The following is a 14,892-nucleotide window of genomic DNA, read 5'->3' as shown; positions in this document are numbered from 1 at the left end:
AAATACCTTAAGTAACCTGCACTCCCATTGGCTAATTTATTCTGAGCGCGGTGTCTAGTTGCCGCCATTTTAGCGCGGTAGTTACTTCCAACCAGTGTGCGTAGAGAAGCCACTCGGGACACAGCCAGAAACCGTCGCGGACAGTTATGGATACCGTAAGCCCAACTTGGCTACGTTTCATTAGTGGCGCGTTGTTGTAACACCAGCTGCAACTTCGTGTAAACAGTTTTCCCTAGACAGGAGTGCATGGGAAGTGTAATCAAGTGTTATGTGTATATACCTTATAATACATAGTTCTAGTTATCAGTGTGTGTGCCTTTGTTTTCTTTACAACTTCCAAGGGGATCGCGGTGAACTTCGCCCTGTAGCGACACAATCCATACCAGAGAGATGTAAGTGGTAGCCACAATTTCACTTACATTTAGATCCTACCGGTTCGGATCATCATTCATTTCTGGTCCTTCACAGCCGGACAGGTTCTACATTCAGTTTTGGTCCTGTACGGTCCGGAACGCAACCAAGATCTATTCCGGGATAGAATGCGATAGCGGTAGACGCTGCAATATTTCTGAGGCCCATTACTGTGTACATAATTTCATAATTCAATTTTGTTTGGAACTGGTCAAGAGAATGTATTCAATATCAATTCTTCTGTATTTTAATAATGATTTGTGTTTGCTAATGCTAACAACTTGTCAACGACTGCTGAAACGAAAAAATATTTCTAACAAAAAATGCAACCTTCCAACCTTCCCATGTGTTTAAATTCAGTGGTTTTGAAAAATTATGTATGTGCTTAGAAACATTATCCACTTACTAAGTTATAGAGTCCCACTGTATATGTATTACGAGTATAGTGTGCATTTGTGTGCTTAAGAGTGTGTGCGTGAGAGAGAGATACATTGGAATTATGAAGTCCACTCCTCTCCATGCCCCCACAAGAAAACTCGGACAGTTACAATTTAAGTACGAATTTACCACTTCTCTATGTCCTATATGTATCATGAGAAAAACAATCTGGTTTAATATATCCTTTCAGCTCGTTCATTTCTTTTATACCTTTGTCAGCTCAGAAACAAAAAAATGAACACATGCCAGATTTCTGCAACAAAGAAGCTACATATTTACTATTTTTTTAAAAAAATATATTGAAGTTTTCAATATATTTCTGACAAGGGAGATGTGTTGCGCATGAAGAGCGTGATGAAGAGAAATAAGTTTTTGAACAATTTCATTATGAAGGAAAGTCCATATGAACCACAAAATGATAAAAATGATAATGTAGTAGTCCAGGGGTCCTCCTCCGTGACTGTGTGGTCTAAGGCGTTGTGCTTTGGACCCCGACTGCGGGACGACATGGGTTCGGGTCCACCTGGGTTTAGTCTCTGGGTTCTCGGCCTGTGTATAGGACCGGTGACAACCCACCATCGTGAGGAAATTGAGGACTACGAGTGGATAGCGTAACCCGATCACGGAAATCCCCTATAACGGATGGAGGTTCGACGTGCTAACCCCACGTCACTCCATTACCGGTTGAAGATCTCCAACACTCCTAGGTAGGATTGTGGGAGGGAAACTGGCAGTCGGGGGATCGGCCTAGGCCCAGGCGCGTCGCGTGATAATGTTCGCATGAGCACGTGAACACTCATGTATATGTTTTAAATTACGTACATATTAAATGCACACACACATATATTTAATTTTAAAAAAAATACTTTTTTGATGTTCGAATATATACACACAATTTACTCGGAGTTGACGTCTTTCACGTCTGATAACTTTTTTAGATAGTTGGTAACACTGACTTCTGTGTTCCACGGATTGGGTTGAACACAATTGCTGAGCGTTTCGGATCAAACTCACAGCTAAGGGGCTGTTGGCCACTATACCGCGAAAAATGTTCACCCGGCTCTGCGAACATATGGCGCTGGGAGCCCTGATTCAAGCGGCAATACTTCTTGCATTCGGCATCAGAGTGCAGCATATACAAGGCATGTCTAGGGGGACTCGAGACGGTCTGCACTACATAGTTGCAAACTTTAGTGAGAAGTCGCTAAACCTGGCGGATTTTAAATTCCAGTGGGCGCTAAAGTTCACGGAATAGTGACGAGCGACTTTTCTTTAGAAACTAGTCTGCAGGAGTTACATATCTTTCAAGGTTTATATGATTTGCGCATGTGCGGCTAAGGGCCATTCAGACTGTGCAACGTTTTTTTAGTAATCGACGTTTTTAATGCAAAAAAAGAACTCTCACCAACTTAAATTGCAAAGGAAAGTGACAACATTTACATCAATTGAACGCGCATTTTTCTGGTAACTATACTCAGAATAGTATGGAGTCCTAGGCCTAAATAGCTGTTACCGAAAAAAAGTTATTAATTGATGTTAGTAAATTATTTTTACTATTCTCTACGTTATTGGAATATGCTTATTGTGAAGAACAAAATATAACTTTCTGAATACTAGAGATGCATTTTTGCTACACATAATATTTTCCTCTTTGAAGTTAGAAAGTTAAAATGAAATATGCATAAAATTATCTCATTTGAAATTAAGTATTTTTTTAATGTACATGTAAACGCACAAACATTGAAATTTAATTTATTGGTTGGAATAAACCTGATGTAAGTTGTTCTTTACAGCACTTTTTAAAAATATATTTTGCATTTTTCACCAGTAAATTTGATTCAGCAACTTTTAGCACATGTTGAAGAGTTAACAACTTCTGCGTTTCAGTTGTTGGCAACACTGTTGCTGTGGGAGAATTGCAAGGGACACGATATTTTTGGAAAGGTCAAGTTCCCTTCCTTTTGCGGGGCAATAAAAAAGCCTACGCTCTTTGGCGGCAACCGGCAAAACGCGGTTAGAATGGTGTCGACTGTTGGAGAGCGCGATATCTATTGGCAAGCGGTTGGGTGACCTTATGTGCATTGGCTTTCAGACGTGCGTGCGCGCGCGCGCGCGCGCGCGTGTGTGTGTGTGTAGTGTAGTGTTGTGTTTTGTACACTATGAATACTGTTAGGAGTTTGAAAGAAACTCCATTTTCGCGAATGAGCGAAGCAGAACGAACTGAAGTAAAAAGGATGGGCCCTCACCAGCCGGACCTCTACATTGTATAAGAGGTAAGTACTCCCAAACGCGTGTTTAAAAGAACATTCAAAAATGACTGGTACACGAAGTACAATTTGTTATGTGGATGCAACGTTATGAACGCGCTCTTTTGTTTTCCTTGTTTATTGTTTGGAGGCGACAATTCATGGAGAAGAACAGGGGTGAAAGACCTTAGTCACTTAAGCCAGTACATTACAAAACATGAATTGTCAAAAAAAAAAACATTTAAGCAACGTTCTGAATTTATCGATGGTAGGGAAAGACAACATTATGAGACAACTTGACAGAAGTTATACTTTAGGAATTCTCCGTCACATCGAAAAAGTCGACAAAAATCGACACATACTTTCTCGCCTGACTGATTGCATAAAATTTTGTGGTGCTTTCGAACTCGCTTTGCGTGATCACGACGAGTCAGAAGCTTCGGATAATCCAGGAGTCTTCCGTGGATTAGTGGACTTTGTGAAGAGCCTTGACAGTGCAATGCAAGAGCATCTGGAAAGAGCAACCACATTCAAAGGAACATCTGCAACGATTCAAAATGAGCTGTTGGATTGCATGCTAGAAGTGTGCAGGGACCAGATTTCTAAAGAAATAAAAGACTCTGAATTTGTAGCAATCCAGGCAGATGATACAACTGATGTAACAACTCACACCCAGCTTGTGTTAATTTACCGTTATGAAATGGAAGGAAATCCCATTGAAAGATTTTGTGTTTTTTTAAAACCTCAGAGCAATGATGCAACATCCATTTCGTCTACACTCCTACCTGAGCTAATGAAACACCTGGAAAATTCTCCACAAAAGTTGATTGGTACGAGTTTCGATGGGGTGTCGGTAATGATCGGACGTGTGAATGGTGTTCAAGCCAAGATCAGAGAACAATATCCAACAGCTTACTTTGTTCATTGCTATGCTCACCAACTAAATTTACTGATGGAGCGTGCCGTGACAGACATTACACAAGCCAAGTTGTTTTTTTGCAAATTTGTCTGGTTTCCCTGCTTTTTTTTCTCGGTCAGCAAAGAGAACAAAGGTACTTGAAGCAGAAGTTCAGAAGCGTCTGCCTAGAGGAGTTCCAACACGGTGGACATACAATAGCAGAACCGTTTCAGTTATTTACGAACATAAAAACGAGTTAATCGATTGCTTGGAGACAATAAGTAACATGTCATCTGTCGATGGAGTTACACTTCGGGAGTGTGATGGTTTGTTGCGCATACTGCACAATCCAATCTTTGTGTTTTGGCTGACTGCATTCCATTACATAATGCCGCATGTGGAAATTCTGTTCCGTCAACTTCAGAAAACAAATACGGATCCAATTCAGGTTGAGAATCAGGTGAAAAATTTTAAGCTGGAAATACAAAAAGTAAGGGAGCAGATTGATTCTATTCAGCGTAGTATCGGGCCTACAAATTCTGAACATCTGGTTAAGAGAAAGAAGCCTGACACACATAACGCAGCGAAAGAAGTATGTGATGTCATTACTGTACAGACTGAAGAAAGACTTTCTTTCAAAAATCACCTTGTTGCAGCCCAACTTCTCAATCCGGAAATGTTTCCTACATACCAGAGAACGTTCCCTGCTGATCTCCTAAACGCTGCAGTTAAAACGTACCCAACACTTGAAGAGAAACGTTTATCAACCGAGTTGTCTGTTCTGTACACTAGGGAAGAATTCAGATGTGCTCAAGGCGCAGTACCTCTTCTTCATCTATTCATAAAAAATGGATTGAAAGAATCGTTTCCTGAAGTTGTGAAGCTTCTGAGAATAATCGTAGTGACTCCGATGACAACTGCAGAGGCAGAGAGATGCTTCTCAACTTTGAAACGGGTTAAAAAGTTTCTACTAATCACCATGTCTCAGGATAGGCTGTCGGCTTTAGCTATGTTATCCATCGAGAAAAGGCTGGTGAGGGGCATTAAAGACTTTAACCACCAAGTAATTGAGAAGTTCTCCAGAAGAAAAGAAAGACGGATGGACTTCCTTTACAAGTAAAATTCACTACAGTGGTTGCAACAGAAATTACTAAAGGAACTGTATCCTCTATAAAGGTAAGTGCCAGCATAATGTAGAATTTAGTTTCTCTTGATATCATTATTAAGTGCATTGTGCGTGGTGTTTGGCGTTCAATTACTCGACCCACAGTGAGAACTTTATTTTTTTCTGCGTAATATCTAGAGCTCAATTATAGACTTCGGCCGGTTATCCTTCAGGAGGGAGTTCATGTGCAAATGTATAATTGAAAGTGCATATTTAAAGTGTGTTCTTTAGCCACTTATTCGGACAAATCAGTAAGTAGTCTTGTTTGTAATAGATGCATTAAAAATATTTCAATATATCTAAAAGAGAATTGTTATTATTTTTTCATCGGACAGTTCTTGTAATTGAACAATTCACTCGAAGCATGGATGGGCAAAGGACACATTCTGGGCGTTTGTTACCATTTGCACATAGCTATACAAAAAGACTGCCTCTGAAACTATTATTTTCGTGCAATGCATAAGATCAAGGATGGTAAATATGTTTGATTGATTTTTTTGGTGTTTTAAGTCCAATTTATGCACAGTAAGACTAATCGGGACTGGACCTACAGTTTTAAGTGGGATTCGAATAACTAAGTTCCTCCACTGGTATCGAACCCAGGACCCCTCGATTAGAAGGCAACGACGGGTAAATATGTTAATAACAACGATGAACAGATGTTACTATACGCTTTAAATCAGTGGTTCCCAATGAGTGTGCCGCGGCATCCTGAGGGGGGCAGGGGCGCTGCGAAATGTTCCAATATTTTCACTGAATTGTTAGTCAATGCTATGAATGTTTCAAATATGTGCTTATTTAGAACATTTTTACATATGAAATGTTTCTGAATTTGAAATACGTGTTTAATTTTTAACTTAAGGCATGCAATCTTACAAGTAACTGACTGATGCAAGTGTTAGAGAGGGCTACATTCTGGACGCCGCGGAAAAATCTTGAAACACTAAGGGCGCCGTGAAGCAAAGAAATTTGGGAACCCTTGCGTTAAATGATCAAAAATCAATCTCTCTGAACCATGGCAAAATGATGCTAGGAGATGTAATACACTGCCCTCCAGAAATTAAGCAACAACAAGAAAATGTGAGGTACAAGAGAAAACAGTTGGAGAAAAGAGAAGAAGAGTGGTGGGCACGCTGAAAGAAAGCAACGAATGCGTTAGGGATCATATCCCTTATTAGTGTCAGACAACGGTCACTTTCGTTACAAATAAAATATGTACACCCTCCGGCCTTGTGTTTGATTATATTGGATGATCACCATTTGTTGCTTAATTTATGGAGAGCAGTGTAGAAAGTATATTGCGAAGTATGGTAGTCTTGCGTTGTACATATTTGAGATTGCATGTTATACTAATTAGTTTGCACTAGCCATTACTAATTGTAAATTGCGTAATTAAAAGGGTGTTAATTGAATAAAAAAATGTATTACTTCAAATATAGCGTGATTTTTGTGGGAAATAGTTGAAAATAAGTTGAACTGTTATTCTTACTTTTTCAATTGAAGATGAAGTTACAAGGGAGAGGAGTAAATTTCCAGTCAGTATAAAAAAAATTTATTGTGAACACTCGTATGTGAACCGCACGCGACGCCACTGCCTAGGCCCTTCAAGGGCTGTAGAGTCACGGGTTATTTTAGTAGCCCAGGGGTTCCAAAACATTTCGTTTCACGGCGCCCTTAATGCTTCAAGAATTTTCACCGGCACCCTACTCAGAATGTAGGCCTATCTAACACTTGCAACGCTCAGTGTAGTTAAGTTGCTTGCCTTAAGTAAAAAAAGAAAAATATTTGAAATTCAGAAACATTTTATATGTAAAAAGTAGTAAAGAAGCATATTTTTGGAACAATCATATCATTTCAGTGAAAATATTGGAACATTTCGCAGCTCCCCTGTAAGCCACCGACCGCACAGGTTTGGCATATATGTATTTTAATTCACTAGTGTGTCAATTAATATTGGTGATATTATTATTATTACTATTGCATCCAAAGTAAATGTCATGTATGTCATTACAGGAAATTAGGTTCTCATTTATAATTTAAACGATCATCGCTCACCAAAATATATATATATTTTTTTTCAAAATTTCCAGAAATGGTGAATAATCGTAAATTAGCGAATTCTAACTGGAAATATTTTTACTTCCGTTTATAAATTATCAGGAATTGAGATTAATGAAATTACGTAGAAACAATTACATTGTTTTCCATTCATATGTGTACTTGCTAGCTCTCGTTTTCTTCAGCTTCGTCCATTCTTTCGAAGAAAGACTGGAATATTGTATTGTCTCTCTTTTCATTTTAATCCAGTATTCTAACAAATAAAAAATATCGGATGCTGCTTACACATTATTATTATTATTATTATTATTATTATTATTATTATTATAAATCATAAGGCCAAAGAGGAACACACTGCAGAAACAAGAGACACTTCACAACGCACCAGTGGCGTCTCGTCCCTTGGGGCTTCCGGGGCTTAGCCCCTAAAGAAAAACGAACGTATTGATGTAATTATCAATCACCATAACGCATAACTATCACACAGTCTTTTAAAAGGCGATTTTTATCCACATAAATTCATCGTCTGTTGCAATGGATACGACAGCGCTCCTAGCGGCATTGATGTCAATTATCGTTTTCCGGGGCACGTCGCAAAGGAAGGCGTGGCCTACACCCACCTACGCTACAGTGAAGTTCACGTGCTAGCAGAGAGAGAAGGGGAGAGTCCAATGGACTTGAGTGCTGATTCGGGGCTACTTCCTTCGCGTCGCGTTCGATCTCGCGTGTTGTTCTGTAGTATTTTGGTGGCTTTCATTCGCTATGTTTGAGTGAGTTTGGCAGGGTTGATGTTCGAACACAAATTGATGAAGGACATAGGCTGTCAATTACAAGACACAATGAATTTGTCCGGAAAAATAGGTGTATATTAAATAGAATTATCGATTGCTTAAAATTCTGTGGTCGACATGAACTTGCTCTACGAGGACATAATGAAAGAGAACAATCTTTAAACAGAGGCATCTTCCCAGATTTATTATCCCTTCATAGAATAGGGAAAACTAAAGAGGGAACTTCGTGTTCTTTATTGTAGTGAAGAGTTGAAAAACATAAACTCTATCAGTAGATTGCATTCATTTTTTATTTAAAATTATTTAGAGGGTACTTTTCAGAAACAGTAAAAATGACAAACATAGTTTTAATAACTCCAGTGGCAACAGCTGAATCTGAACGATGTTTCAGCACATTGAAGCGTATTAAAACCTGCTTAAGAAATGCAATGGGACAAGACAGACCAAATGCCTTGGCACTTGCTTACAATAGAGAAAGAATACATTTCAAACATAGAGGGCTTCAACGAAAAAGTAATAACAAAATTTGCTGAGCAGAAGAACAGGAGTCAACGTTCGTAGAAAGGTATGTTTCACAACAATACCTGTTTCTTTTGTAATCGTGTGAATTGTCATTATATTTTGTATTCTTTAAAAAAATAAGTCCAGTTTTGTAGTTTAGAAGAAGATAAATACCCGTTTTTTTTGTAATTCATGTAATTTGTCATTACATTTGAAATTCTTTCAAAAAAGTAAGTCCAGTTTTGTAGTCTAGAAGAAAAAAATACCTATTTTTTGTAATTCATGTGAATTGTCATTATATTTTAAATTCTTTAAGAAATAAGCCCCGGCCAAATTTGAGGCCACGAGACGCCACTGCAACACACAACTGGCAATGGCAAACTAAGACAATAGGAAAGAATTCTCCTCCTAGAACCTTATCTTCTCTCTTCTGGGAATTCCACCCCTCTCTCAAGGTACGCCCATACTTTAGAATTAAGGACCCCCGAAGGAGAGATGAAACAGGATAAACCTGTCACCCTGAAATACCTAGCACTTGGAGCCTGCCGACTGGCCACCGACAGGAGACAAACTTGGTACAACTTTCTCTTTTCGTCTTCATCTACTGTTTGCATGAATTAGTGTATCAAAGAATGGACTTTTGTATCGCAGGAGAATCTGAGTTCCGCCGGCCTTCGTGGCTTAGTGGTTAGCACATCACGCTACAACCCCAGGGGATTTAAGTTCGATGGGCATGGATGTTTGTGAATGTCCATTCAACAATTTCATCATATCATCACCCATCCCCATCTTCGCAAATTATCCAAAAGTAGCACAAGAAGCGAAGTAATATGTACCAATCAATCAATCAGAAACTAAGTTCCAGTTCCACTATAATTCCTAAATCTAATTTACTACACTTATATAGCAATTTAAGTGTCGTAAAGTAACTGTGAAAGTAAATGCAACTGCACCATACAGAGATGCAAATGTATCATGATCTATGTGATGCGTAACTGATGTACTCATTTTCAAACATACAAACACTCATCAAGCTGAACTGAAATGAAAACGGGACTGAAATGATGTATACAAAATCATTCAAAAAAAATTACCAAGAAATATTCCTCTTCACATGACTGACTCGTTCCGTTTTTAATATTCCGAAACATTTGTCGTTAAGAAAAATTGGAATACTGATAACAACTCTAAATACAAATTTTCAAACAAAATTGATCGAAATATACATTGGAATTGTTTCATGGAAATGTCATTTGTCTATTATTTTTTAAAGAAGATAGTGCTTAATCTGTTCGGTACCTCAATTAGAGGTCTTCTCCAAACCAATTGGTAACAAAAATTATTTTATCAATGTACGTAAATTTGATCTTGCATACCATCGGAAACGAAATGTAGGTAAATCAAGCGTAATATACAGAAGCTATTTTCAAAAATAGCGATTCAAATTTAGACAATTTTTTTACGTTTTTGGAATCCAAAAAAGAACATGTTGACCAAATATTTGACGATCAGGCCACACCTATTAAAATATCGCTCAGACCAATTGTGCCAATCCACCGTTTTGGGAAATACTCTATGCTACTTGAAAACGATCTTTATCTTAATGTTTCTCTTCTGCTCTCTCGAGTCTTCCAAGTAATTTCCTTTGTTTCTCAGTTTCGCCTAAAGCTCCGTAAGCGACAATTAAGTTCTCAAGACACTTTGCAACGTAAGGATGATTCTGGCCGAAATGTTTCTCGAGTATTTTCAACGCCCACTCGAGTAATTTCCTTTGTGTGCCAGGTTTACTTAAAGCTCCATAACCGTTACCTAAATTAAAAAGAGTAAAAGCAACTTCAAAATGATCAGCACCGTAATGTTTCTCGAGTATAGGCAAGGCCCTTACAAGTAATTTCTTTTGTTCCAGAGGTTCGCCTGAAACTCCACAAGCGTTACCTAAGATTGTAAGACACTTTGCAACTTCACAATGATCAGCACCGTAATGTTTCTCGAGTATTTCCAAGGCCCTTACAAGTAGTTTCTTTTGTTCCAGAGGTTCACCCAAATCTCCATAAATGTTACCTATGTTTACAAGACATTTTGCAACTTCAAAATGATCAGCACCGTAATGTTTCTCTTTTATTTGCAGGGCCCTTACAAGTAATTACTTTTGTTCCAGAGGTTCACCCAAATCTCCATAAGCTTTACCTACGTTTGTAAGACACTTTGCAACTTCAAAATGATCAGGGCCGTAACGTTTCTCGAGTATTTCCAAGGCCCTTACAATTAATTTCTTTTGTTCCAGAGGTTCGCCTAAAGCTCCATAAACGTTACCTAGGTTTACAAGACACCTTGCTACTTCCAAATGATCAGCACCGTAATGTTTCTCTTTTATTTGCAAGGCCCTTACAAGTAATTTCTTTTGTTCCAGAGGTTCAGCCAAATCTCCATAAGCGTTACCTAAGTTTGTAAGACACTTTGCAACTTCAAAATGATTAGGGCCGTAATGTTTCTCGAGTATTTCCAAGGCCCTTACAAGTAACTTCTTTTGTTCCAGAGGTTCACCCAAATCTCCATAAGCGTTACCTAAGTTTGAAAGACATTTTGCACCTTCAAAATGATCAGCACCGTAATGTTTCTCGAGTATTTGCAAGGCCCTTATAAGTAATTTCTTTTGTTCCAGAGGTTCACCCAAATCTCCGTAAGCGTTACCTAGGTTTGTAAGACACTTTGCAACTTCAAAATGATCAGGGCCGTAATGTTTCTCGAGTATTTCCAAGGCCCTTACAAGTAATTTCTTTTGTTCGAGAGGTTCACCCAAATCTCCATAAGCGTTACCTAAGTTTGTAAGACACTTTGCAACTACAAAATGATCAGGGCCGTAATGTTTCTCGAGTATAGGCAAGGTCCTTACAAGTAATTTCTTTTGTTCCAGAGGTTCGCCTAAAGCTCCATAAGCGTTACCTAAATTTGTAAGACACTTTGCAACTTCAAAATGATCAGAGCCGTAATGTTTCTCGAGTATTTTCAAGGCCCTTACAAGTAATTTCTTTTGTTCCAGAGGTTCGCCTAAAGCTCCATAAGCGGTACCTAAGTTTGCAAGACACTTTGCAACTTCAAAATGATCAGCACCGTAATGTTTCTCTTTTATTTGCATAGCCCTTACAAGTAATTTCTTTTGTTCTAGAGGTTCACCCAAATCTCCATAAGCGTTACTTAAGTTTGTGAGACACTTTGCAACTTCAAAATGATCAGGGCCGTAATGTTTCTCGAGTATTTCCAAGGCCCTTACAAGTAATTTATTTTGTTCCAGATGTTCACCCAAATCTCCATAAGCGTTACCTAAGTTTGTAAGACACTTTGCAATTTCAAAATGATCAGAGTCGTAATGTTTCTTCAGTATTTCCAAGGTCCTTACAAGTAATTTCTTTTGTTCCAGAGGTTCGCCCAAAGCTCCATAAACGCTACCTAGGTTTACAAGACATATTGCAACTTCAAAATGATCAGCACCGTAATGTTTCTCGAGCATAGGCAAGGCCCTTACAAGTAATTTCTTTTGTTCCAGAGGTTCGCCTAAAGCTCCATAGGCGTTACCTAAGTTTGTAATACACTTTGCAACTTCAAAATGATCAGCACCGTAATGTTTCTCTTTTATTTGCAAGGCCCTTACAAGTAGTTTCTTTTGTTCCAGAGGTTCGCCCAAAGCTCTATAAGCGTTACCTAAGTTTTCAATACATTTTGCAACCTCAAAATGATCAGCACCGTAATGTTTCTCGAGTATTTCCAAGGCCCTTACAAGTAATTTCTTTTGTTCCAGAGGTTCACCCAAATCTCCATAAGCGTTACCTAAGTTTGTAAGACACTTTGCAACTTCAAAATGATCAGGGCCGTAATGTTTCTCGAGTATTTCCAAGGCCCTTACAAGTAATTTCTTTTGTTCCAGAGGTTCACCCAAATCTCCATAAGCGTTACCTAAGTTTGTAAGACATATTGCAACTTCAAAGTGATCAGAACCGTAATGTTTCTCCAGTATTTCCAAGACCCTTACAAGTAACTTCTTTTGTTCCAGACGTTCGCCTAAAGCTCCAAGAGCGGTACCTAAGTCTGCAAGAAACTTTGCAACTTCAAAATGATCAGCACCGTAATGTTTCTCGTATATTGGCAAGGCCCTTTCCAGTATTTTCTTTTGTTTCAGACTTTCGCCTAATGCACCATAGGCACTACTTACATTTACAAGAGTACTAGCAACTTGTAAATGATAAGGACCTAAATGTTTCTCCTGAATTTGCAAGGCTCTTTCGAGTAATATCTTTTGTTTACGAGGTTCTCCTAAACAGTGGTAAGCGCTACTTAAGTTTACAAGACAAATTGAAACTTTCAAATGACCATCACCGTAATGTTCACGGAATATATCCAAGGCTCTTTCAATTGATTCCTTTTGTTTCAGAGGTTCGCCTAAATTTCCATAACTCTTTGACAAACATTCGAGTGTGTGAGCAATTTTCAAATCTCCAGGTTCAAGATTTTTCTCCTGAATTTCTAGGACTCGACAAAGTAATTCTTTGTTTCTTCTAGGATTGCCTATGGTATCATACATCAGTGCCATTATACTTAAAAGATCCTCCAGGTACAGTCTTGAGTTTCGATCATCGCTAAGTGCCCTACAATCAGCGTGGGTAAGGAGTGTCTCAAAGTGTGGTAATAAGAGTCTCATCCTCAGAACACCATCGACTGTGTAATTACAAGATGGTAGACTGCATTTTAGTAATTCAAAGGTTTTACTCATAATCTTTCGTTCCTTTTCTTCTTTTCTTGTTTTAATCTGCGTCACTTTCTGCAATAGTTTGTGTACGTTCACCAGATCTTTTGTTACATCAATCATTGAATACTTTTTAAGTATGTGTAATATACTTCTCACCAGTTCATATTCAACCTCTGATTGTCCAAGCCCTTTGAAAATTTCTACTGGAATACTGTTTTCAGATAAATATGCAATAATACGTAGAACCATCATTGCTTGCTCTCCATATTCAACATTTTCTTGTATCTTGTCAGTGGTAATCTTCCACGTTGTAAAAGTTGTTTTGGTGTAAAGATCCAAACTATCATCTGGAAACTTATAGTTGAGTAATTTTTCAGTTTCCTTCTTATATCGTTCTATGTAATCTCTAATAGAGAATCTTGAACCCATCATATGTAATTTATTGTTCGTTTCTCTTATGTATGCAACTGCCTGCTGCAGAGCTAAGGGGAAACGTTGCAAAATTTCAGCTAATGTCTTGACATCATTTTCTTGAGACTTCTCTACTAATGTCAGAGCTTTTCTAATGAACTCCTCTGCTTCTTCCTCGGTGAAAACGTTTAACAAAATAACTTGTATGTTACCCCAATTCTGATTGCGGGAAGTTATAAGAATGTATGGTCTGTTAGCACTTGAAGGTAATGAAGGCATAAAGTGCCCTATGCCGTTATCTCCTTCTCTTTCACTTCTACATTGTTCAGTATTGTCGAATACAAAGAGACTTTTCCTCTTTGAGAAAACTTGATAGACCTCATTCACAATGGATTTGATATCTCTAGGTTTTCCATCCACGTTTTCTGTGCGAATTCGTAACTTGTTTTCCGCTAGTCTACGAAATGATTCACAAAGTGTGTCATAATTTTCAGCGTTCATCCACATGATGTTATCGTCACATTCCTTGGTATACCTTTGAATATATTTCCTTGCTAACTCGCTCTTTCCTATTCCACCTAGACCACTAATTGAAGTTGATTGAGATATAACAGTGGCTTTGTCATCTACTTGGTTTCTTTGCACAGCTTGATGCAATTTGTGTAACTCATCTTGCCTTCCTGTAAATAGTTCAACTGGGTCCCTAACGTCAAACCAAACCGAAACTCTAGCTGATTCCTCATAAAAGTTATTGTCTTGTGTGAGGAAATAATTATCGTCTTTCCACCAGTTTTTAATTTTAGTCCTTGTTTCGGAAAACACACTCTCTATGTCACTGTCGTCTACATTGAACTTACACTGTATTTCCTTCTTTATGAGATCCCTTAATTCTCTCTCATTCGGTTCATTTACAAAAATCTTAAACCTATTTAAGAAATCTTCTATTTCCTCTTCAGGAACAACATCATGTGGTAATGCTGGCTTTTCATCTATATCCTTCATTCTGCCAAAATTCTTTGGAAGTTTGATATTTTGTAATATTACAACTCCATCAGAACGTTCAGTGATCCCTTTTCTAGATTGAATTTCATGTAAGAACATTTGTTTGAAAAGACTGTCGTCTTCAGTTGAGAGAAATTTTTCTTTGAATTTTCCTTTATTCTCACCTGTCCTTTCAATTACATCTTTAGCTAGAGCATGGTGGTAAAATTTCATAACATCTTTATCCACGC

At 38.1% G+C, this 14,892-nt stretch overlaps 1 protein-coding gene across 1 annotated transcript; it reads left to right on the top strand.

Annotated features, from left to right (window-relative positions):
* Positions 1-4,279: 4,279 nt before the first annotated feature.
* On the top strand, positions 4,280-5,113 carry LOC145982809 (uncharacterized). Its single transcript, XM_083116178.1, has one exon. It carries the CDS (start codon positions 4,280-4,282, stop codon positions 5,111-5,113), a length of 834 nt encoding a protein of 277 aa, XP_082972304.1.
* The last annotated feature ends 9,779 nt before the right edge of the window (positions 5,114-14,892 follow it).

The sequence above is a fragment of the Lepisma saccharinum genome, unplaced genomic scaffold, assembly GCF_977018435.1.
Source record: "Lepisma saccharinum unplaced genomic scaffold, izLepSacc3.1 HAP1_SCAFFOLD_435, whole genome shotgun sequence".
Taxonomy (NCBI): Eukaryota; Metazoa; Arthropoda; class Insecta; order Zygentoma; family Lepismatidae; genus Lepisma; species Lepisma saccharinum.
This window is presented reverse-complemented; position numbering and strand designations above follow the sequence as displayed.